We start from the raw sequence: 21,465 nt of genomic DNA on the forward strand, positions 1-21,465 counted from the left end.
CCCCTCGGGAGGTTTCCTGGCCGGCGAGGCAGGATGCTGCTGGCCCGTGGGGCTGGTTAACGGAGCATCCTCCATCTCACCTCAAATCAGGTCTGGGGCTCTGCTTCCCTTTCAATGCCTCTTCGTGAGAGCAGGCGGGATCTCTGGAGATCCGGCAGTCTGGAAAGGGGCCAATACGTGGGTTTTATTTAAGGAAGGACATGTGGCTACGCGGAGAAATTACAACCCGGGAAGCTTGAGAGGCTCTGCCGATATCGGATGGCTCGGGTCTCGGGAAAGCAGCGCGGCTGGGGGAGGTTTGGGAAAGGGCATCCGAGGCCTTTCTTGCTCCTGGAGACGCCGTTTGCCAAGGCAGGAGCTTGGCGTGGGGCGAGCGAGGGTTGCTCGTGGGGCGAATGGGACAGGCTGCAGCATGAGGGCGGCTCTGACCAGAGGGGACGCTGGGCAGAGCCGGTGCCTGTGGGACACGGCACGCTGGCACCTCCAGCCCAGCCCAGCCGCATCCCTCCCGCAGTCCTGCTGTGTCCTCTCCATCCCTTGTCCCTCTCCCAGAGCCTGGACGCTTTACCAGGCATACAGAAAACAGATGCTCGTTCTCCAGAGGTATTTCCAGGTGTTACCACTGATGGCAGGGTTTCCACCAGCTAGCAAGCTTGGCACTGAGTTTGTGGTCTGGGTTTGTGCAGCAAACAAGCCTCTGAAAAGCAGTGCTGGATTACAGAATAAGATTTTATCGGCAAATGCCCACCAGTTCCTGGCAAACCATCCCATCCCTCTGGTGCTGGGCACTGAGTGGCCGAAGTGATAGGCATGGGAGTAGGGGAAACATCTCAGAAATATGGGGAGAATGTGAGTCACGGGAGCATTGGGGGCTTGTAGAGAGCCGTTGGGTTTGGTTTGTCTTTGTATTTGCTTCTTCCACCCCCAGGATGGTTGCCAGGGGCTATGTTTAGGCATCTTCCCCTAAGGGAAATAATTTTGTAAATAGAAGAAGGAGGGGAAAAAAACATTGGTAAATCCCTCCAGCACTGGGGCCACTTCAGTTTTCATTCTGGTGCCAAACAAAAAATGCCAGATGTCCTTTTAAAAATATTTGTGTTTCCTAGCCAGCCCCAGGGCAGAAAAGGAGGAGAAGCATGCTTTGCCTTGCTGAGCGAATTGCAAGCGGAGCTCAGGGCAGGTGAGACCCCACCACGTATCAGCAGGAAGCCTCCAGAGACACCAGCACCCAAGTGGGCAGAGCCTTTCCCCATGGGCTGCTCACATCAGCCTCTGAAGGTGCAGGACCCAGAACCTACAAATCCCTTTACTGTGGTTCTTGGGGCTGTATTCATGGAGCTGCACCACCACCACCACCCTCGGGGAGGAATTTCCCCCTGAACGCCATCCTTGTCATGCCGTGAAGTCTTGGGTGGCCAGGTTGAAGACGTTGCTCTCCATGGACGACTGCCATTTGCCCCAGTTCCTCTTGATCTCAGCCTGGACCTGAAGCGACAGCACGGAGTGGTGCTGGCTCCAGGGGCACCCACCAGCACTCTGCGGAGGGGTGGGAGCTGCACCCCAATCGAGGGTGGAGTCGGGGTGCAAGAAAGAGGGGACCCCGTGCATGTCTGCATGCCCACATGTGCACACAGGCACGGCTGCACACATGTGATGCACATTGGGGTGAGCCCCTGGGGGTGTCTGCATGCCCACGTGCAAGTCAGTGGTGCTCAAGGGTGAGTGCTGTGCATGCCATGGGGTGACACTCACCTCCCCGTTCAGGAAGCAGTACAGCAGAGCCACCAGGAACCCCTGAAAAGCACAGAAAGAACCTGTTCCACCCAAGAGAAGGGGCTGGACCCCTCTATGCTCATCTGCTGCCTGCATTTAGCACCCACTGTGCCTCTTACTGCGGGCAGCACAGGTATGGGATTGAACGCAAGCCCCAGAAGCACATCCTGGGGGCTCCTGGTGTGATGGGATGGGGTGGAATGGGATGGGATGGGATGGGATGGGATGGGATGGGATGGGATGGGATGGGATGGGATGAGATGAGATGGGTACCTTGGGATTTCACCTGCCCATCTCCCCCATCTGCACCTGGTAGGAGCCGAGGACCAGCTCAAAGTACAGCCGGGCATCCACGCCGATGTGCTCAGGGAAGAGTGCGAACACCACGTAGTGCACCCCGAAGAGGGGGATCAGGAGCAGCGTGGACTTGGTCAGCCTCCTGTGGAGAGGGATGGCGTGAGTGGGGCTAAGTGCGGGTGGTCGCAGCGGTCCGGGGGCCCCGGGGATGGTCCTTCCTTCAGGGAGCCCTGGGGCCTTCCGAATACCAGGGTGAGGGGAGCTGCCCTTTGTCCGAGCTATGTACTCACATGTACTGCTGCTTATAGTTTTTGCTGATGTCTGGGGACCTTATCTTCTGCGCTAACATCCTGGTAACATTGAGGAAGATGAGGAAGTTCACCTGCCATGGAAGCTTTGGCTCAGGATCTGCACAGAGACCCAGTTGGGTCCCTGCATCCATCTGGGCCCCCTGGGATGCTTGGAGTGGGGACATACTCACAAATATGGCCAGGAGGATGGGAGCCTTGATCACCCACCAGTACCGGCTTGTGTAGTCATCCCAGCAGCTGCGGGAGAGGAGAACAAACCCACCCACTCCCTTTTAGCCCAGGTCCCAACCCCTCGCCCCACTGGCATGGGTGTCTTTGTGTCCCACCAGAAAATAGAACGAGCATTAAAATAAATTGCTCCCAGTTCTCCCCTCCTGAGCCTCCCACGCAAGAGGTTTGTCCCCTTGGACTTGCACAGGGGACACATGGCCAAGCTGGCCCAGAGGAAGAAGAGGGGTGGCTGCTCTTACCCATGGTTGTCGTACTGCAGCCTGGTGGCCACCCAGACGCACACCGTCAGCATGGGGACACCTGCAAGGACAGGACCCGGGCAGGGATGTGGAATCACCCCAGGGCTCTGTCCCCCCAAACCCATGTCAGAGTCAGGCCTGAGGCCCTGGAGGTGGCAGGAGGGTTCCTTCTGGTTTTAGAATGGGATGGTGGCCACTGATGGTGCTGCGCCAGTGTGTGTGTCACCTCCTGGCCACCCTCCTGCCAGCTCCTGCACCCAACCTGGCTCTTGGGACGGCTGTTTTCAGACCCAGATAGAGGAGGGGAGTGGGAAGAATTTGCCTGTGCCCCATCCCGATCACATCCAGGATGGGTGGGCAGCAGATGCTGTGAAGTCTGGCACCAGCGGAGCCGTCTGGGTGATGACTGAGGATCAGTGACGATCTGAGGATCAGTGACTACCTGGTTCTGCACTGCTGGGACCTTGCTGGAAGATGTGCTGGGGGGGGGGGGGGGGGGCGCACTCACCCCAGCCGATGAGGATGTACCACCAGATGTAACTCTTGTCGGAGGTGAAGGTGAGCAGCAGGAGGGTCTGCAGGTACATGCCCTCCACCAGCAGCCAGTAGAAGTTAGCCAGGACTGAGTACTGGAAGAAGGCGATGGCTGCTTTGCAGTTCACCTGCGAGGATGGGGAGGAGGAAAGCTCAGTGGTGCTGTCCGGGAGGCAGACCCCATCCCGGGGATACAGGGGACAGCTGGCCTCCTGTCCGCCTGCTCGAGGAGACCCGTGGTGCCCTTCTAGTGCAGCCCCAGGGATTCTGCACTGCTCCAGCCTGGCACCTTGCACAGCTTGGCCCATGGACTATGCAGTTATTGTAGGACCTTTGGAAACCTGTATTTGTGGGTGTCTTTGATGTCGTATCTGTGTCCTTTCTGTTCTTATTGGCAATCCCAAACCTGCACATCTGGAGCTGCAAGGTTTGTGTGCACATGAGCTCTGCTGGGGTTGTGCAGAGCTACAGCTCTGCTGGAGACCAGGGATGGCTTTGAGGGCAAGAACATGTTCTCTCACAGACAGGACCCATCCAGCGATGCTGTTGTGAACCTCCCGAGGTCCACCAAGCCTTTTCCAGAGATACTCACAGCCTCTGTGTCTCTCTTTGCAGTGCTAAATCTGCTGCAAACACAGCCAGACCCCTCCAGACCAGCACATGCGGTGCCTGTGCAGGGCTCAGCACCTCACCGTTGACATTGTGCAGTGGTCGACGGACTCATCCGAGAAGAGGACAGCATCCTTGATGAAGACGGCGGCCCCACGCAGGATGAAGGAGGTGAAGAAGTGGATGTGGATGGAGTTCCTGGTGCAGTGCAGCTTCCTGTGGGTGGAAGAGATGCACCGTGTCCAGGCAGGAGAAGAAAGGGCAGCCTGAGGGTTTTATGTCTGTCTGTCCCTGGTCATCTGTGGTGCAGGGATGGTGCTGGCAGCACTGGGAGGGGAGAGGTGGAGAGCAGCCATCCTCTGCTCACGGTTTGCCTCCAGCTCCAGCTCACGGAGCAGCCAGCGTTGAGCCCTACCTGAAGCAGGAGAATATGCCAATGGCCAGGAACAGGGCTGCCAGGGACGTGGAGTAGCCGCAGGTGTAAAGCACCTTCATGGTGACAAAGTAGCCTTTCTGGAAGGGAAAGCACCAAACGAATGAGGTGGCACAGGCTGGGGGTCTCATCTGCGATGGGCAGGGAGATGGTGAAGCCTTTGCCTTTTGCAACCATGCAAACAAGCTCTGATCCCACCAAGTGACAAGGACGAGGCCACCAAAATAACCCCAACAGCACGGGACCCACTTGCCTTGGCCTCAGTGTCGTTGCCACTCCTGATGTCCTCCAGCTCGCAGGCGTTGTAGTAGGGTGGGCTGGGGAGGCTCCATCCTGCCTCGGTGCAGTTCCTCTGGATCAGCGCTGCAGCGGCAGGACAGGACCTCACAAGAGCACCATCGCCCCTCATGCCAGCCCCGGCTTCTGCACCAGCACCCCCAAAATGTCCACCCACACCTTGAACTCCGGGATGGTGCCTAAAATCACCTCCCAGAAGGACGCCCACCAGCATGGGGGCACTGGCAGCGAGGGGTGGTGGGCACCACGGGAGCACGAACACATCTCATCAGTGCTGTGCTGTGCTGGCAGGGCAGGGCAGGGTGCGAAAACCAGCGTGACTGCCCACAGTGGGAGGACAGGAATGGTGGATGGGGACTTCTCCATTCATCAAGCTTCCCCTAAGCTTTCTTTTTTTTTTTTTTTCTTTTTTTTTTCCTTTTTTCCCCTAAAGCAAACATTCATCAACCCTCCATCGCCTTTTCAATTACACCCAGCCAAGGGAGCAGCCGGTGGCCATTTGGGTGCTCTCCTTTGCATTCCACTGCCTCCGAGATGGATGGAGGCAGCTGCTCCCACGGCAGCAGTGCCTGCTCTGGCCCTGAAATAATCATGATTTTGTGCTATATTTTTCACCCGTGCGGCTCGGGGCTGTACTGAGCATGTCAAGTGCATTAGTCCAGTCTGCAGATGGGGAAAGAAGCGCACCAAGCAGCTGGGGGACTGGCCCGATGCCACCCAGCTGGAGGATGATGCCCCCAAATGCTCTGCCCACAAGGGAAAGTATGCTTTGGGTGATGAGGGGGCTTGGGGATATCCCTGGTGTGGCAGCACCCTGTGTCTCTGCTTTCATCCACCCCTCCTTGGGTTGTGTTTTGCATCGAGTTTTAAGAGGGGACAGGAGCTGTGGGACCGGAGGAAAGGGCTAGGGCGGCACCAGGATCCGCGCGAGTGGGGATGAGCATCTGGGGCTGCGTTCAGAGCCCCGCACCTTTGGACTTCTTGAAGACGTGGAGGATGTCGGGACAGGCGACGGCTTGGGATTGACCGACGGACACAGCTGGCCAGCAGCTCACTCCATCCCACGCTGTCTGGCAGCCTAGGAAGGGACGGGATGATCAGGGGACGTGCTGGGGAGGGGGACAGCCCCCAGCCCCACAAAAACACGGTGTGGCTGTAACGGGAGAGCGGGGACCAGCTGGCCATCACCATGTCTTGCTGTACCCAGCAGGAACTGGGAGCATCCCAGTTCTGGGAACAACCCAAGGGGTGCAGGGAAGGGCTGGGAACTCCCTGGTGGCACCTGAAATAATGCAGGTTTCCTGAGCTGAATTTCTACTGCAGGGAGGGCGCAAAGTGCCACCCCTGTAAGTCCTGTCTGGTGAAGGGGATGCGACGGGAGGATTTGGAGGGTCCTGGGGGAGTCAGCAGCCTCATTCCTATATGGGATGCCCTTAGGGAGGCTCCCATCACACCAGGAGCAGCAGGGCCACCAGAGGTGCTCCTTTCTCTAAGCACTTGCAAAAAAGTTGCCAGGACATAGGAGGGGATGAGGCAGAGAGAGGGGAGGAAGGAGGAAGAAAGGAGAAAGCACCACTAGACTTGCTGGAGGGCAATTAGCTAAGCCACATTGTGCTCCCCTCTTTAGCGCTAATCTAGGGTTTAAATGACTCCCTAATTGCCTTGGAAAGGAGCACAGCGGAGCAGATGCAGGGCCTTGAAGAATTAGTGCTGCAGCGCAGCAGGACGAGACACAGACATCACACGTCCAGGACAGCTCCCCTCCTCGCACACGTACGTGATTAACCTTGGAGATATACATTATTAACCTGGAGCCACAGCTATTCCCAGCCAGGGAACGGGGACTCAGACATGTCTAATTAGTTTTCTCTGATTTCAGCGAGGTGGGCTGGGGGTATCTGGCCAGGCTTGGAGGGCTTTGCAGGGCTGGCATTACAGCACTGAGGTACGTCTTCATTTGTCATCTGCTGGGACTGTTGCTGAGAGGGGTTCCTTTGTTTTTGGGGGTTGGTGCAGAGCATCTGGATGTGTCTGCCCCACTGTATAAACGCATCTTTTGCTGTATGCAGTGGTGAGAGCTGTGAGATGCCTGGTCAGGAACCAGAGGAGCTCTGCAGGGAGTAAAGGCACTGGGATCAGGGGAAAAGGTTTAAATCCCTCTTCCCACTCTGTTTGCCTCTCCTGGGCTGTTGCAGCATCCAAAAAAAAAACCAAAAAACCACATTTCTAAGCACTGTGGAGAATGGGCACAACGTTCCCATGGAGAAGAGGTGGTGGAGGCAACTTCTGCAGGGACAGAGTAAAAAACTGTGAGCAGAAAAACCAGCAGCGAGCCTCTGCAAACCTGCCCATGCCTGCAGCCGGCTGCTGTGGCTTTGGTGTCCCCACACTGTCCCCAGGAGCCACCACTTCTGCATGCTGTCCCCAGGCTGCCGCCAGCCAAAGCACACGGCTGTGGTTTGGGTTGCCCCAAAGCACCCTAGTTCATCAGATTTTGAAACTTCCCTGAGCAGAACACTATCCTCATGGCATTCTTCTTGATGTGGCAGAAAGGAGCTTTTTCCATCAAAATGTTGTTTGATGGGAAGTTGCAGCTCAACATTTCCACTGGTTAATTGTATGCGGATGTGCCAGGGCTGGTGCCCTATTTTGTGCTGCTGTGACCGGCACCTGGAGATCTGCAGAAGCCTCACCAGGTGGTGATTTCTTCCCAAATACCTCACTGCAGTCAACACCACGAGTACCACAACACACTTGGAAGAAAAAGCACTGCAAAAGTGATCTCTAAGCAGGTTTCGAGCTGGGTTCCCCAGCATGATGCTGAAGCCTCAGGTCCCTGTCCTAGTCCTCGCTATATTGCCACCATGCCCAGGACAGTGTCCCCCCAGCACTTTATGCCAGCTCTCAGCAGGACACTCCCTACGGTGGCACCAGCAAGCAAAGGGAAGGGATAAATTCAGTTCAGGTGGGCAGCGGAGGCTGCAGCCAAGCAGGAAACGTGGGATTAAACACTGAATTTAAGTAATCGTGGCTCTTGGTTATTTTCCTAGAGTGAGATTGCTTCTCCTTGGCTGGCACAATCTGGGCTGCACAACAGACCTTTTACAATCAACTTGGCTTTTCCCTGCTAAACAGGAGGATATGTTATATTTCTGCACAGTTACTTAAGCAATTATGCACCTTAACATGCATTTATTGAGATACTTCATTTTTACATTTGTATTAGATGAGATCCATTGAGTGACGCATTTCTTATTCACTAGGTGATAATTTTTATCCAGAATTTGAGCCAAGCTGCTCTTGGATGGAAATTGAAATGCAGTTAAAAAAAATGTATAAAAGCAGCACTTTATTTTTTTTCTTTTTTTTTTTCTTTTTCTTTTTTTTTTCTTCAATTAGTTAATCAGTTTAAAAGTCCCGGATATGTAAAAATTAAGTTGCTCAGAACATGTTTTGCACTGAAACTAACTGAATTAGCAAGGCAAAAAGGGGCGCCGTGCTGTGCGATGCCTGTGGTAGGGGCCAGGGCTCTGCGGTGCCCATGCCCAATGCCTCTGCTTCGGTCTGGGGCAGATCTGGGGCAGGACGCTCTGCCTGGGGCAGAACACGTCATCCTTTTATTGCACATGCCATAAATGTGGGGGGCCTCAGCCTCTGTGGCTGTTTGCAGCTCCCTGCCCACCTGTAACCCCCCCAGCTGCCATCTCAGCCCCCTCTTTCCCTGCAGCAGCACATTTTGGGGTTCTCCAAGGATGCTGCAACCCCTCTACCATGGACTTTCATCCAAAGCCCCCCATAGCACATCCTCTCCTTTGTCCCTAGGAAAATGTGCTTGCGTGTGGGGAGGGCTGCGCTCACCTTGCTGCCCGGGGGCGGTGGAGGGGGCTGGCATTTGGCTTTCACTCCTGATAATCTCCAAGCACTCAGCCTCTTGCTCTTGGAAATAGAGGACGACAGAGCAGTCGGGATGCGTCGCTCGCACCTTGGGGAGGGAATGCACAGACGGTAGGACGCCGGGCATTAAAAAGCCTGACCAGGCAGGAAACCAGCCGATATTCACTATTTCCACTGCAGCCAGCCCCAGGAGAGCCTATCTACGTAGCTGTGCTTTCAGACCCTGACATTTCCTTAGCTTTCTACTGTTTGACTTGTAAACATCATAAAGAACCGCCGCAATTACTTCTAATTCCCTCCAAAAGCAAGTGATGCTTAAGGGCACCACTCTGCCCAGACGCACACGTCGTGCAGAGGCTTTAAAAGGAGAGGGGCCGACCCCATCAGCAGGACAGATGCAAAAGAACCATGTAGTTAAAGATTAAAAAAAACACCTATTCAGGCATGGCTAATCCTTTCCCGGCCCTCCTCCTTCAAGGTTTTGGTTTTGTTAGCAGAAGTGATGAGACAGGGAAAAGCACACCCTGTGGCTCCCAAAAATGCAGGGGATGCATGAGGATGGGCAAATGGACCAAATGGGAATTAAAGCATCGCTTAGCTGAGTCCTGTCCTCCCTGCCTTGTCCTGGCTGCTTCTTGCAGCCCCTTCACCTCCTCCAGGAAGTTTCGTTTCCTTTTCCTGCTGAATGCAAGATATGCAAGGAAAATCCTGGCCTGCAAAATGCATTTTGGTGGTGGCCGCTGTGCAAAACACCAAGAAAGCTCACAGGGCTTTGGAGCACCGCAGCAGGTACGGGGCTGTGCTCCCTTCAGAGCCAACCCTGCGCTGTGCCTCAGTTTCCCCATGTGGGAAATGAGCTGATGCCATCGCTCTCCTAATAAAGCCCCAAAGCACCCTCTGACACCTTTCTTTTTCTTTTTTTTTCTTTTTCTTTTTCTTTCTTTTTCTTTGTCTTTTTCTTTCTTTTTCTTTTTCTTTTTCTTTTTCTTTTTCTTTTTCTTTTTCTTTTTCTTTTTCTTTTTCTTTTTCTTTTTCTTTTTCTTTTTCTTTTTCTTTTTCTTTCTTTTTCTTTTTTTTTTCTTTTTCTTTTTCTTTCTTTTGCTTTTGCTTTTGCTTTTGCTTTTGCTTTTTCTTTTTTTTTCTTTTTCTTTTGCTTTTGCTTTTGCTTTTGCTTTTGCTTCTTTCTTTTTCCTTTCCCTTTCCCTTTCCCTTTCCCTTTCCCTTTTCCTTTTCCTTTTTCTTCTTTTTTTTCTTTTTCTTTCTTTTTCTTGTCTTGTTTTTTCTTTTCCTTTTCCTTTCTCCTTTCCTTTCTGTTTCTTTCCCCTTTCCTTTCCTTTCCTTTCCTTTCCTTTCCTTTCCTTTCCTTTCCTTTCCTTTCCTTTCCTTTCCTTTCCTTTCCTTTCCTTTCCTTTCCTTTCCTTTCCTTTCCTTTCCTTTCCTTTCCTTTCCTTTCCTTTCCTTTCCTTTCCTTTCCTTTCCTTTCCTTTCCTTTCCTTTCCTTTCCCTTCCCTTCCCTTCCCTTCCCTTCCCTTCCCTTCCCTTCCCTTCCCTTCCCTTCCCTTCCCTTCCCTTCCCTTCCCTTCCCTTCCCTTCCCTTCCCTTCCCTTTCTTCTCCCACCCCTTTCCTTTCCCTTTCTTTTCTCTTTCTTTTCCCTTTCTTTTTGCTTTCTGTTCTGTTTCTTTTTGCTTTCTTTTCCCCTGCACTGGCCAAAGCCCCCTCGTCACCCAAAGCCCTTGGGGAGCCTGGTGTTACTGGGAGCTGCCCTGCAGGACACACGGGGTTTTCCTCCTTGGGGGTGCCCTGGACCATCTCGTCCCATCCTGAGCTTTGCTGGTGGCCCTGGTGTCACAGCCCCGGGGTGCTGCCATCGTCACCTCCCTCCCTGCCAGTCCCTGCTGCATTTCAGCAAATCCTCCCCCCGAAGCTGCTGTGAAAGCAGGTGCAGCTTGGAGTCCCCGCTGCCGGCTGGCTGGGATGGGGACAGGCAGTGGGAGGGATGTGGATGGGGACAGGGACATGCTGGGGACACCTGACCCCGTGGGGTCACCCACCCCACCAGGACTGCGGGTGCTCCGCTCCCCAGGGCTTGTGGGCCCCAAGGTGGTCATCACAGGCAGGTGCCTGCCACTCTCACTGCCCCCCTGACCTCCCCATCCCCGTCCTCCCTGGGGACACTTACCCGAAGCATCGGGAGCGCCAGCAGCAGGAGCAGCAACGTGCAGGAGCCGGGGAGCTGCCACGGGCACTCCATGGCCGGAGCCAGCCCCGTGCCACCCGGTCTGTGCGTGTCCCAGCTCAGTCCCCAAGGGGCTGGGGCCAGCCCAGCTCCTCCTGCATAGCCCTCAGCACTGGGGGGACCCCAGCTCCCAGGGGTGCCCCTGCTCCCCCTGCTCCTTCCCAGCCCCGTCCTGTACCCAGGTCCCTCCAAGCCACTTTCCCTCAGGGGGTGCTTGGTCCCCGAGGGTGGCCCTGACCCACTCCCAGTGTCCCCCCAGCTCTGCCCAGCGCCCACGGCTCCTTCTCTTCGCCAGACTGAATGTCACAGCTCCCGGGTCTGGCAGTGTGCAGGCTCCACCCTCCGCTCCCCCTCCCCACGCACAGGGCTGGATGCCAGGAGCAGCATGGGGGGGACACCCAGCCTGGCACTGCCATGGCCCGGCCCCCAGCACCCTCTTATCTGCACCCCTCGGAGACCTGGGACCTCCCCCCAAGCTGTGGCCAGGGGCATGCACTGGGGGGGCTGCAGAGTCCTCTTGCCTGCTCTTTGGATGCAGCTGAGCTGGAAACCCGATGTCCAAAGGCTTTGGGAAGTGGGGGTGCAGACAGGACCGATCCAGGTTGGGGTGCAGGGGGTGTGCTGAGGGGCACGCTGCTCCCCAGTCAGCTCTGCCTGGGGCTAGAGGAGCCCCGAGGGGACGTTGTGGTGCTGGGGCGGTGCACATACTCATGTGCAAACACACGCCCTGACACGCGTGTGCATGCCTGGATGGGTGCATGCACACAGTGCAGGGATGCTCCTTCAAGCCCTGCGTGCATGGGAGGCTCTGCAGGCAGCTGCCCATCCTGCCTGCTCACCTGCGTGGGCTGGGACACCCCTGATCCCCTTTCCAGAACGGGGAAAACCCCAGAAAGGGCTGGAAGATGGGTGCGTGGCTGGCAGCGGGTGGCTCTACAGGATAAACTTAACTCTGCCCCATCCAAGCATGCTCAAAGTCCTTGGACAGGTTGCCTTGTATTCCAGAAAGCTTCATGAAACCCCAGCAAAGTGCAAAACGGAGGGTTTTAATCTGGGCTGAGCTCGTGATCTTGGTGCTTGGGTGCTACCAGGATGCTGGGTGCAGAGCAGAGGGGGTGGCACAAAATGCCCAGCGCAGCATCCCTGCCAGACATGCCCTGGGCACTTCTCCATGGATATATATCTACAACTCAGCTCCATGCTGGAAAGCACCAACCCCTTTAGCACAGGGAATTTTGACCCAAACTTCACCACTTTTAGTGCTTTTAGAGCAAGGCAGGGGTGTGGGGGAGCTGTGCTGTCCCTTGTGCCAGGGCAGGATCGGGGGGGAATGGCAAGCAGGTTCAGGAAAAGCTTTAGTGGAATAATTCACCTTGTCTTTCAAATAACTGCTATGTAATTTAAATACCCCTAAAAATGCAAATAAAGGAAATGGGCCCTTAATGTTTAAAACCACTTGTACGACATTATTAGGAGTGACCGCCGCTGCTCTCACAGGCACAGAGCAGCAAAGGCTGAGCCTGCAGTTATATTGACACAAAAAGCCTCCGGGACCCGGCCAGACTCATTACCTTCTAATAGTTTCCAGCAAAATGCAAACACCCAATTTTAATCATTTAATTTTCCAACAGCACGTAAACAAGCAGTGGGAGGTTGCCTTGTCAGACACTGCTTTAACCAAATAAAATTATAACCGGTGCAAATAATCCCGGGCTGTGCTGGCGGAGATGGGGGCGAAGGAGCAGGGTGAAGGCAGGCTGTGCCTGCTGGTCGTGGGGGCCCCAGGCCACACGTGTCCCCAAGCCACACGTGTCCCCACAAGGCTGGCTTATTTGGTGCCATCTGGTGGCAAAGTCACCGGGGCTTGTCACTGGAGGGGAGCAGCCAAGTTTTGGAGGTGGCTGCTTTGGTCTGCAGGGTGGGAAGGAGCGGCTGAGGTTTGGGGGGGCTGCAGAGCACCCTTGCTGCATGCTGGGGGCTGTGCATTGCCCTTCCCCTCCCCAGGCAGCCCCCTCCTCTGCCCTTGCCAACAGCCTTGTGCTCAATTTTGGGCTCTGGGAGGAACCAACCAGTGATGGTGCTGAGTGAGACCACAGTGGCTGGATGATGGCTTGGAAGAGACCTCAGAACAAGACCTCCTGGAAAGGAAAGTGTTATTTTTTTGTAACTGTGCTTCAAAGTGAGATCCTTCCACCCAGTCATGCTCCCGGATCTGCAGAGCAGCCCCGAGAGGTGCGTGTGATGATGTGACATGGAGCACAGGGGACAGACACTGCTGAGCCCTCACTGCATGTCCTTGGTTTGTCCTGATGTGCAGTGACAAACCGGGTTTGGTCGGGTGGTTTAGATGCTCAGTGCACAGGGGAGGATGCATTGCCTCCATCTGGCTTCCTTTGTCTTCCGTGAGTCTTAGGCAAGGTTGCTGCCCGCTGTCTGTTTCCTCATGTTGGGGGATTGTCCCAGATGCGATTTGGGGCGGAATGAGGGACGTGCTGCCTGCTGGCCGCCCACCCCAGTCACCCCAGTTGTTGCTGCTGGGCTGTAGGGGAGCGCAGCCCATCCAGGCGTGGCACAGCGCCGCTCCCAGCCTGGTGCCATCCGTCACGCCCCAGCTCTCCATGTTCCGCTGCTCGGCTGGTTCACCAAAGCTTGTTGAAGCCGTGGTGCTTTCATTGCTTGCTTTGCGAGCACGGATTCGTGCAGAGAGCATTGGGCATCCCAGAGGGGCCGGATTGCCTTGCTTTTGCTCCAGATGCCTGGTGCAGCATCTTCCCCTGCTTGTACCCAGTGGAAGGGGCACTGCTGGTGGAGCCCTCCCCTAAGCAGGGTATGGGGTTGAAGTCCTGTCCTCGGGCTTTAATTAGGGTGAAGATTTTGGTTTGGCTTTCCAGAACAAGAAATTCAGATTTACAGTAAAAGAAGGGCTCGGGAGCTGCCAAAAAGAGGGCTGCTAATAAAAACATCTGCGGAGCATCCTCAAGGGTGTCTTGTGGTACATGTCTCAGCCTAGGGGTAGGCTTCATCAGGGTGGTTCTTACTGGGGACAGAGGCGTCCATCACTGCCAGAACTTTATAATCACCCACATGGCCATGAGCGCTCCTGTCCCAGCGCCGATCCCCGCAGCCCTAATTCTATGGCGCTGCGCTTCAAAGACAGAGAGCCGGGCTGGCAGGCGTGGGTGGGCGCATGGTGTCTGCATCTCCTGCTGCCACCGATGCTCAGACCTCCTCTCTTCATGGCAGATGTGCTGGGGGACTTAAAAAGGGACGTGCTGCAGTGACTGGCTGCAGATGAGCATTGGCCTGCCCAGAGCTGAGCCCCAGCCTCTGCCCTGCCCTGTGTTGCTGCACGAGATGCATCACGGCTGGGGATTGCACCAGACCCCCACTTGCGGACAAAGAGCAGTCAATAAGACCCCCAAAGGGGCTCAGGCTGCCCCAGAAAGGTCTGAGAACATTCACACCACGTCCCCTTGATTTCCCAGCACAGCAGAAATTCTTCTTATGCTGCAAATGGCTCAGCCCTTTGCTCCAGTGCTCGAGTCCTTCCTACAGACGAGAACAATATTAGCACCGACAAGACGGATACCCGGGCTCTGCTCAGAGCACACCAGGCTCTGCCAGAAGCAGGGGGTAATCAGCATGGTAATTAAATGTGCAAATAATGTGAATTTGGGAGCTATAACAAAAGGCAGTGAAATAATCCAGAGGGGCCTGGAGAAATTAGGAGCACGGAGCAAAATGTAATGAAGCAGAAAATAGCCTGGCTAGAGCCAAGGGCTGGGGGCTAAGGCACGACATCAGAGTGGGTGCTCCTGCCCATCTGGAGGTGTCTTGGTGCTGTTTTGGGGCAGGACAGGAGGTTTTGGTGAGATCTGTTCCTTCTTCATGAGCAGGGCTGGTTCCAGGCTGGGTTCCTGGGAAATGTTCCCAGACCTATATGCTAGGGACAGTGGGGACTTTGGATTTTATATTGATGAAATAATCACCCAGAAGAGCAGTCCCAGAGCTCACAGAGGTGGAGGAAAGATATCTGAGGACAGTTGGAGGTTGGGCCATTTGGGGAGAAAATTTCCTTGCAATGGGTTTGCATGCCAAGTTGGCATGGGGCAGGGGTGTGGGGGGTGTACTGTGGCTGGTCACTGCAGAAGGGGGAAGTGGTCCGTGGGGACCAGATCTGCGGTGGCACCTGCGTGATGTCCCCAGCAGCACTGTGCCCTGGTCATGCATGGGGGCACGCTGCCTCTGAGGACCAAGGGACATCCCATGGAGTGGAAGGACCTTCATCCTCCATCCACAGAGACCCCACAGCCGCGGCGTGCTGGCAGGGCGCTGCGTCTGATGGCAGGCACTGCTGAGCCCTGCAGAGCTGAGCCTTCCCTGAGCACTGCCCAGACCCATCTCCCAGTGCTCCCATGTAGAAACCTGGCTGTGTTTGCTCCTCCAACCTGAGTCCCTGGTGCAGGCGACAGCTCAGCCCTGCAGGGACACACTGCTGCTTTGCAGCTGCCTCTGGCCCCTCCAGCTGCTTTCTGCCAGTGCTTGACAGGACCTTTCAATACGTCCCAATCAAAGGGGCGGCATGCTGAGAGCAAGCCAGGCAGCCAGAGTTGCTCTGACAGGTGACTGCATCCCACCAGACCCCCTGTCCATGTTCTCCTGTTGGCTTTTCCCTGCCTCCCACCCAGCGAGCAGATGGGAGCAGAGCCATCTCCCACCTCCCACAACGGCCGGCATTGATGGAGACCACAGGGCTGTGGGACCTGGGTATTTAGGAAAGCTTCCAAAAGCATGTGCCCGAAGCGGTGAGATGCTGCTGGTGAGAATGATGTGGGGCTGAGCAGCCCTGCCACTGGGACCAGTGCTCCCCAGCTACTAGGACCAGTATACAGAGCTTGAATGAACCCACAACCCCGGTTCCCTGCAGGGACAATTGTCCTGCAGGCCCAGAAACACCATGGGGTGTGGGGTGGGGAGCACAAAACACCTCTGTCCCACCCCTTTGGTGGTGGGAGGTGTCCTGGGGATGCGCAGTGGGGAAAAGCAGTGTGGGGACGCTGCTGTGGCTGCCAAACCTGCCGGAGGCTTTGTTTGGCCCCAGCAGCTATAGCAACAAGCCAGAGCTGCCGGCTGCAGTGCTGCTCGGCTGAGCCATGGAGGTCGGGGCAGCGGGGGACCCCAAGGGGGTCTGGGGGGACCCGGCGGCTGGGACCTACATCATCCCGCAAGGGGTAAGCCCTGCAGAGCAGCTCTGCCTCTGGGCAAAGGGGATAGTCAGGGTTTGCAAGGGTTTGGTGGGGAAAATGGGCTGGGGTGGGAGGAGAGGGGATGGGGTGGTGGTTTTAGGTGGGCGGTGGGGTCTGGAGCAGCAATGCTGGTTTGTGATTTTATTTATTAGTTTTTTTTTTTTTTGTGAGATGTAAATGCCCCCTGCAAAAAGCAAAGTACTCACTGTGCACCACGGGGCCGTGTCCCCAGGGCTGGGGGCGGGGGGCTTGCAGGACTACACCCCTGGAAAAAGGGGGATCAGTACAAGCTGACCCCTCCTCCAAGACCCTCCATCCCCAGGGCTTTCTTTCCCCTTCTTCCTTTCAGCTCCCACCTGTGCCATGTCCCCACGGCGCCGTGCCGGTGTCCCAGCAGCCGGTGGTGATCCTCCAGCAGCTTCCTGGGACCCTAGCCCAGCCCACCAGAGCCCCACACCTGCGGGAAGGTGTGTGACCACAGGCATCTTATAGTCCCATGTTAAAACCATCTTAATTTCATCCTTTTATTTTTTTTCAGCCTCTTTAGGATGAGTGACACCTGGGGGGGGCAGGGGGGAGGGCTGCAACCTCACAGGGCTGGCCACACCTTGACTTGATGGTGTCTTTGCCCTACAGGATGCAATTTTTGGTGGTTTTACCAAACTTGAAGTCAGGGCTGGCTTGGACCACACTGGGATGCTCCTGGGGGATGTTTTTTTTTTGAGATCTCTTTTGGAAAAAAACAAAAAAAAAAACAAAAAAAAACATTTTGTGAGCATCACCAGGGAAAGGCAGGGTGATATGGGATCTTTGGCCATTCTAGGTGGGACAGAGGGGGACATGTACCAGTTCCAGAGGGATTTTGGCTCCCAGGGCAAATTATGACCAAAGTCATGCTGTGGGGAGGGGGAAAGCTGAGCTGTCTAAAAATACATGGAGGAAAGGGCATGCTCCAAATTGGTGTGGGAAGCTCATGCACAAAGCAGGGTCTTGGAGATCATCCTCCAGCAGGTTTGAAGGCACCTTGCAGGGGAACTTCATGCCTGCAGTCAACGGTGATGTTTCATTGGGGATGTGTCAATGTTTTAACGGGGGTGTTTTAAAGCCTCAGGCATCCAGCCAAGGGGACTCAGATGCTGACATGTACGTGCATGGCCACCTGGGTCTGAGCCCTGCTCAATAGGTACTTGCTCTGGGACTGGAGGTGGCATCAGTCCCTATGGGGACTATGAGTCCCCAGGGGTCTCTGAGCTCCGAGCCCCCACGCACAACTCCATGCCCACTGCCCGGCTCTCTGGCAGTGCTGCCCCGGTGCCAAGGAAGGATTTGCCAAGCCCTGAGCACTGCCAGGACCACAGCAATTCTCCTCCGAATGGGCGGAAAGTCTGCTGCCTCCAGCACCGCTAATCACCTTTTGTGAGCAGCCTTCGTCAAGCCAGACCAGATGTTTAATCACATTTGCAAATAAGGAAAGGCTTAACTATGTCTATTTTAAAGCTTTATCCAAGCAAAATAATTTTTAAATGCCATGTAGGCCTTCCAAATTGGGCCGTGGGGCAGTCTGGCTTGGCTCCTGGTACTTGGCATAGGGACAAGCTGTGGTGCCACCCCATCCCAGCAGGGACCCTATGGGGGCTGCATCCACACTGCTCAGCCGGTGGCTGTGTTTCCCATGCCCTCGCTTTAATCCCTCTCTGACGCAGAGCCCCTTACTCTCCGGCAGATTTAATCGAGTTGATGATGATTCAAAACTCCCAAATGTACCAGGTGGTGATGAACAGCCTGGCTGTGTCGGCATTGACGTCCTTCGGGTTCGGACCATCTCCAGCTGCTGCCCAGGTATGGGGCAAGGAGGATGGATAGCACCTGGGTCCCATTTCATAGCAGCATGGGACCCCTGAAGTGCAGCTGTTGGGTGTTCACAGCCCTCTGCAGCTCCTGGGGGGTCTGGGGCTCTTTGGGCTGGTTTGACCCCCAGCACAGATCATATCCAGGCTGCTTGGAGGGGATTTAGTGCAGCTGGGAAGAACCGAGGTCCGCCAGGCGTGGGCAGGGTGCAGGACGGGGCTGAGCAGCAAGGCTGAGCACTGCTCATTAGGCAGAACAGCTTTGCGAGGGCATTCATTTGAAAGTCCATCTCGAACCAAAATTACATGAAACATCTCATCTCCATGGGGGGGAAACAAATGCTGCTTTCTTGGTGGGATGTGGGCAGCTGCTTTGCTCACTGCCAGCTGGCCTCTTTCATGCACGTACTCCCAATACCCACCAATTCACTATACTGGGGGAGACTGGACCCTGCATGTGGCTGCTCAATGCTCAGATGCCGTGGGCAGCATTTTGGGGTCCTATCTCAGGTTGCAATGCCCCTGTATTGTTTCTCCATGTAGAACCTCATGGAGCTCAGGCAGGAGAAGTGCTGAGGGGGCACCCGGCCAGGAAGCGGCTCTGCAGGAAAGGCCCTGGGGTCCTGGGGGGCCCCAAGCTGAGCAGGAGCCAGCAGCGGGCCCTGCAGCGAGGAAAGCTGGTGGTGGCCTGAGCTGCACCAGGCGAAGGATCGCCTGCAGGCAGAGGGAGGGGATCCTGCCCCTCTGCTCCTCGCTGTTGGGCCCCTGGCACCAGAGAGGCCAGGCAGGCTGCAGAGAGCCCAGGGGAGGGCCACGAAGGTGGGGGGACCGGAGCAGGTCCTCTGGGAGGAGAGACTGCGGGAGCTGGGGCTGCTCAGCCTGGAGGGGAGGCTGCGGGGGATCCCAGCCGTGCCCGTAAATCCCTGCGGGGAGGACGGAGCCGGGCCCAGGGCCATCGGGCACGAAGCGGGGCCCGGGAGATGCCCTCTGACTGCTGGGAAGTGCTTCTGTGCCCTGGCGGTGGCGGAGCTGGCACAGGAGAGGCTGTGGGGGCTCCTCCTGGGAGACCTCCAGAAGCCGCCGGGACCTGGCCCTGGGCACCCCACTCTGGGCACCCCGGCTGGAGCAGGGGCTGGAGCGGTTGGCTTCCCAAGGTCCCAACCTCAATCGCTCTGTGACTCTGATCCTGTCTTGGGGAGCCCGAGGAAGACAGCTGCTAAGACAGGCCCAGAATCTCTTTGCCTTTTGTTCCTCCCCACAGCCACTCATGGTGCCTTTGCAGACCGGAGAGGAAGAGGAGGCCATGGTTTTCCACCACCACTACGTCCCCTACGCCGGTCCCACTCCCATCCTGGCATGGCCAGTCCCGGCTGGGGCTGGGGGACCGGTGGTCATGCGCTACCAGGACATGGCAGCAGAGGACGGGGAGCCGTGAGTAGCAAGGGTGCTGCTTTGTGTGTACATGTCCTGCAGCCCCTGGTGTGACAGCACCTCTGGCACCAGATGGGATACAGAGGGCTGGCATTTACTCCTGTCCTTGGTCCTTTCCACCAGCGCAGTGCCACCTCCTCCACCCCCCAGCGCCACAGGGACCGTAGGAGCCAATGTCCCACCATCATCAGGTGAGGACAAGTTCTCCCCGTAGCACCTACCTTCAATGGGAGATGTCCCCAGGCATACATCAACCTTCCCATATATCCGGACGAGGGCTGAGCCCTTCCTGCTCCCTCCCTCTGTCCAAGCCCTCACACGCCCTCCAGGCCCCGCTTTCTCTCTGCAGAGTACTACGACATGCTGGAGCAGCAGCAGTGAGCTCCCTGCACCCTGAGGTGGCTTCTCCTGCACTTCCCTGGCCTCCACCCCAGAAGATCTTGTGTGTGCCAAGAGTGGGTGCCCTATGGTACTGACAGTTTTGGGGTGGCCCACGGGGAGGAGAACAACATGCCCAGCAAAATGCATCAAAATAGTGCGTTTTGCTGGGCATGTTGTCCTCCTCTCCACCCCAAGGGACTGGGTGTCACGAAGCCCATCACCAAACCCAGGTGACTGCATAAGAGGGACAAGCTCCGGTTCAGTGGTGACATCCCAGTCCCAGCTGGAGAATGTGTCCTTGCCAAGCCACGAGGGCCCTGCGGTGCTCGGCACCATGCTGTGTCCCCACGGGACATACTGGCATCCGTGGGGTGGGGTTGTGCCAGCCCAGGTGTCCCTTCAGCTCCCAATGCAGCACATTGCCTGTAATTAATTTGCTTTGTTAAGAAAGCGCCCTGCTGTCACTAATTAAGCATCTGTAATTACCCAGGCTTCTGGCTCTGTGCCTGAGCATAGGGCTTCCTCCAAGCAGCAGGGGTGAGGGGGGGCTGTGAGCCTCTTGCACCCAAAGGAGGGGGAATACCAGTGCCTGATGCTCTTGGCTGAGCATAGCACGGGCAGGGCTGGATATGGCCAAGTGCTGTTCCCACAATGGGAACACACAGTTCCACAGCTCCCACACTGTTCCACACAGTGCTGGCCCAGTGCTCATCCCAGTAAGGGATCCATCCTGTAGAGGGCTCCTGGTTGAGTGAGTGTGGGGTTCCCCAGGGCTTGGTTTCCCCGGTTTGGGTAAAAAGGTGGGGGGAGTGCGTGCAGGTGTATTATGGGTGCTGGGAGCTGGTCCCTGCCTCTGCCACCTCCCCATCCCTGCTGCAGGGTTCACAGCTCTGCCCTGATGCCACCAGGGTGGGTGGGCTGGTGGGGCTATGGGGTTCTGATGAGGGCTGTGGAGTTCCATGCAGCCAGCAGCATTACAGCCTGGTTATCAGGAGGCTCTGCTTTAGGAGCTCCTAGTAGGAGACTCTAGGGCTGGGGGTTATGTGGAGCTGAGAGCATGCAGAAAGATGGTGTCCAGGCAGTTGACCCTGAAATCCCCTCCTTCTGCCCCTACTGGGCAATGAGAACCACCCTGTCTCTATTTTGGGGTCCCTATGGAAGGGAGGGCTCTTGCTCCCGCTGCCTAGGACCGAGCCATGCTCTGCCACAGACGGATCTTCCTCTGCAGCAAGGCTCAGCCTGGCTCCTGCTGAAGCTGTGGGAGATGCTAGCAGGGTTGGCCCCAGTGTGGAGTGAAGGAGCCGCGTTGGGTTGGGCATGAAGGCACATCTCCCTTGGGTGGGAGTACCCTGAGATACTATAAGACCGACTGGGTAGAGCAGGAGAGGAGACCATCCTGGGGCACTTCTAGCTGGCAGCACAGGGAGCATGGCACGGCCAGGAGCAGGAAGGCATCTGCTTGTTCCCATGCTACCGGAGGTGGGGAGAGGGTGTGGCTGGAAGCAGCTGCTGTGGGAGCAGAGCAAGGTGATTTTGTTGAAGGTATGTCATGTCAGAGAAGGTTTGGGGCCACTGGGTGTGACCCAGGAGATGCGATGCTGGGGTTGTTACGGGAAGGCACGAGCAGAGCCCTCTGACCCACAGACTGGAGGAACCAAGGGGTCTGGGCAGTAGTGCACGGATGGAGCGGTGGGGCTGTGAGCCC

At 56.2% G+C, this 21,465-nt stretch overlaps 2 protein-coding genes across 3 annotated transcripts; one reads left to right on the forward strand and one right to left on the reverse strand.

Annotated features, from left to right (window-relative positions):
• Positions 1–1,392: 1,392 nt before the first annotated feature.
• On the reverse strand, positions 1,393–10,888 carry LOC118258294 (vasoactive intestinal polypeptide receptor 1-like). Of its 2 annotated transcripts, none has more exons than XM_035566955.2 (13): positions 10,799–10,888; positions 8,583–8,706; positions 5,695–5,802; positions 4,681–4,790; positions 4,410–4,507; positions 4,078–4,210; positions 3,360–3,513; positions 2,852–2,912; positions 2,552–2,618; positions 2,361–2,452; positions 2,083–2,212; positions 1,753–1,794; positions 1,393–1,485 (listed from the first exon to the last, which is right to left on the reverse strand). In XM_035566955.2, the coding sequence occupies exons 1-13, from the start codon at positions 10,868–10,870 to the stop codon at positions 1,393–1,395; spliced, it is 1,284 nt and encodes a 427-aa protein (XP_035422848.1). In that variant the 5' UTR covers positions 10,871–10,888. The 2 variants fall into 2 exon arrangements, with proteins under 2 accessions (XP_035422848.1, XP_050571437.1); XM_050715480.1 differs by having other exon boundaries at positions 1,475–1,610; positions 1,727–1,794; positions 10,799–10,870.
• Positions 10,889–16,008: 5,120 nt separating this feature from the next.
• Positions 16,009–19,760, forward strand: PRR29 (proline rich 29). The gene is given in 6 exon segments (XM_050715443.1): positions 16,009–16,086; positions 16,451–16,568; positions 17,825–17,940; positions 19,210–19,392; positions 19,465–19,570; positions 19,729–19,760. Coding segments are annotated over 6 exon segments (633 nt in total).
• Positions 19,761–21,465: the final 1,705 nt, after the last annotated feature.

The sequence above is a fragment of the Cygnus atratus genome, chromosome 25 (assembly GCF_013377495.2).
Source record: "Cygnus atratus isolate AKBS03 ecotype Queensland, Australia chromosome 25, CAtr_DNAZoo_HiC_assembly, whole genome shotgun sequence".
Classification (NCBI taxonomy): Eukaryota; Metazoa; Chordata; class Aves; order Anseriformes; family Anatidae; genus Cygnus; species Cygnus atratus.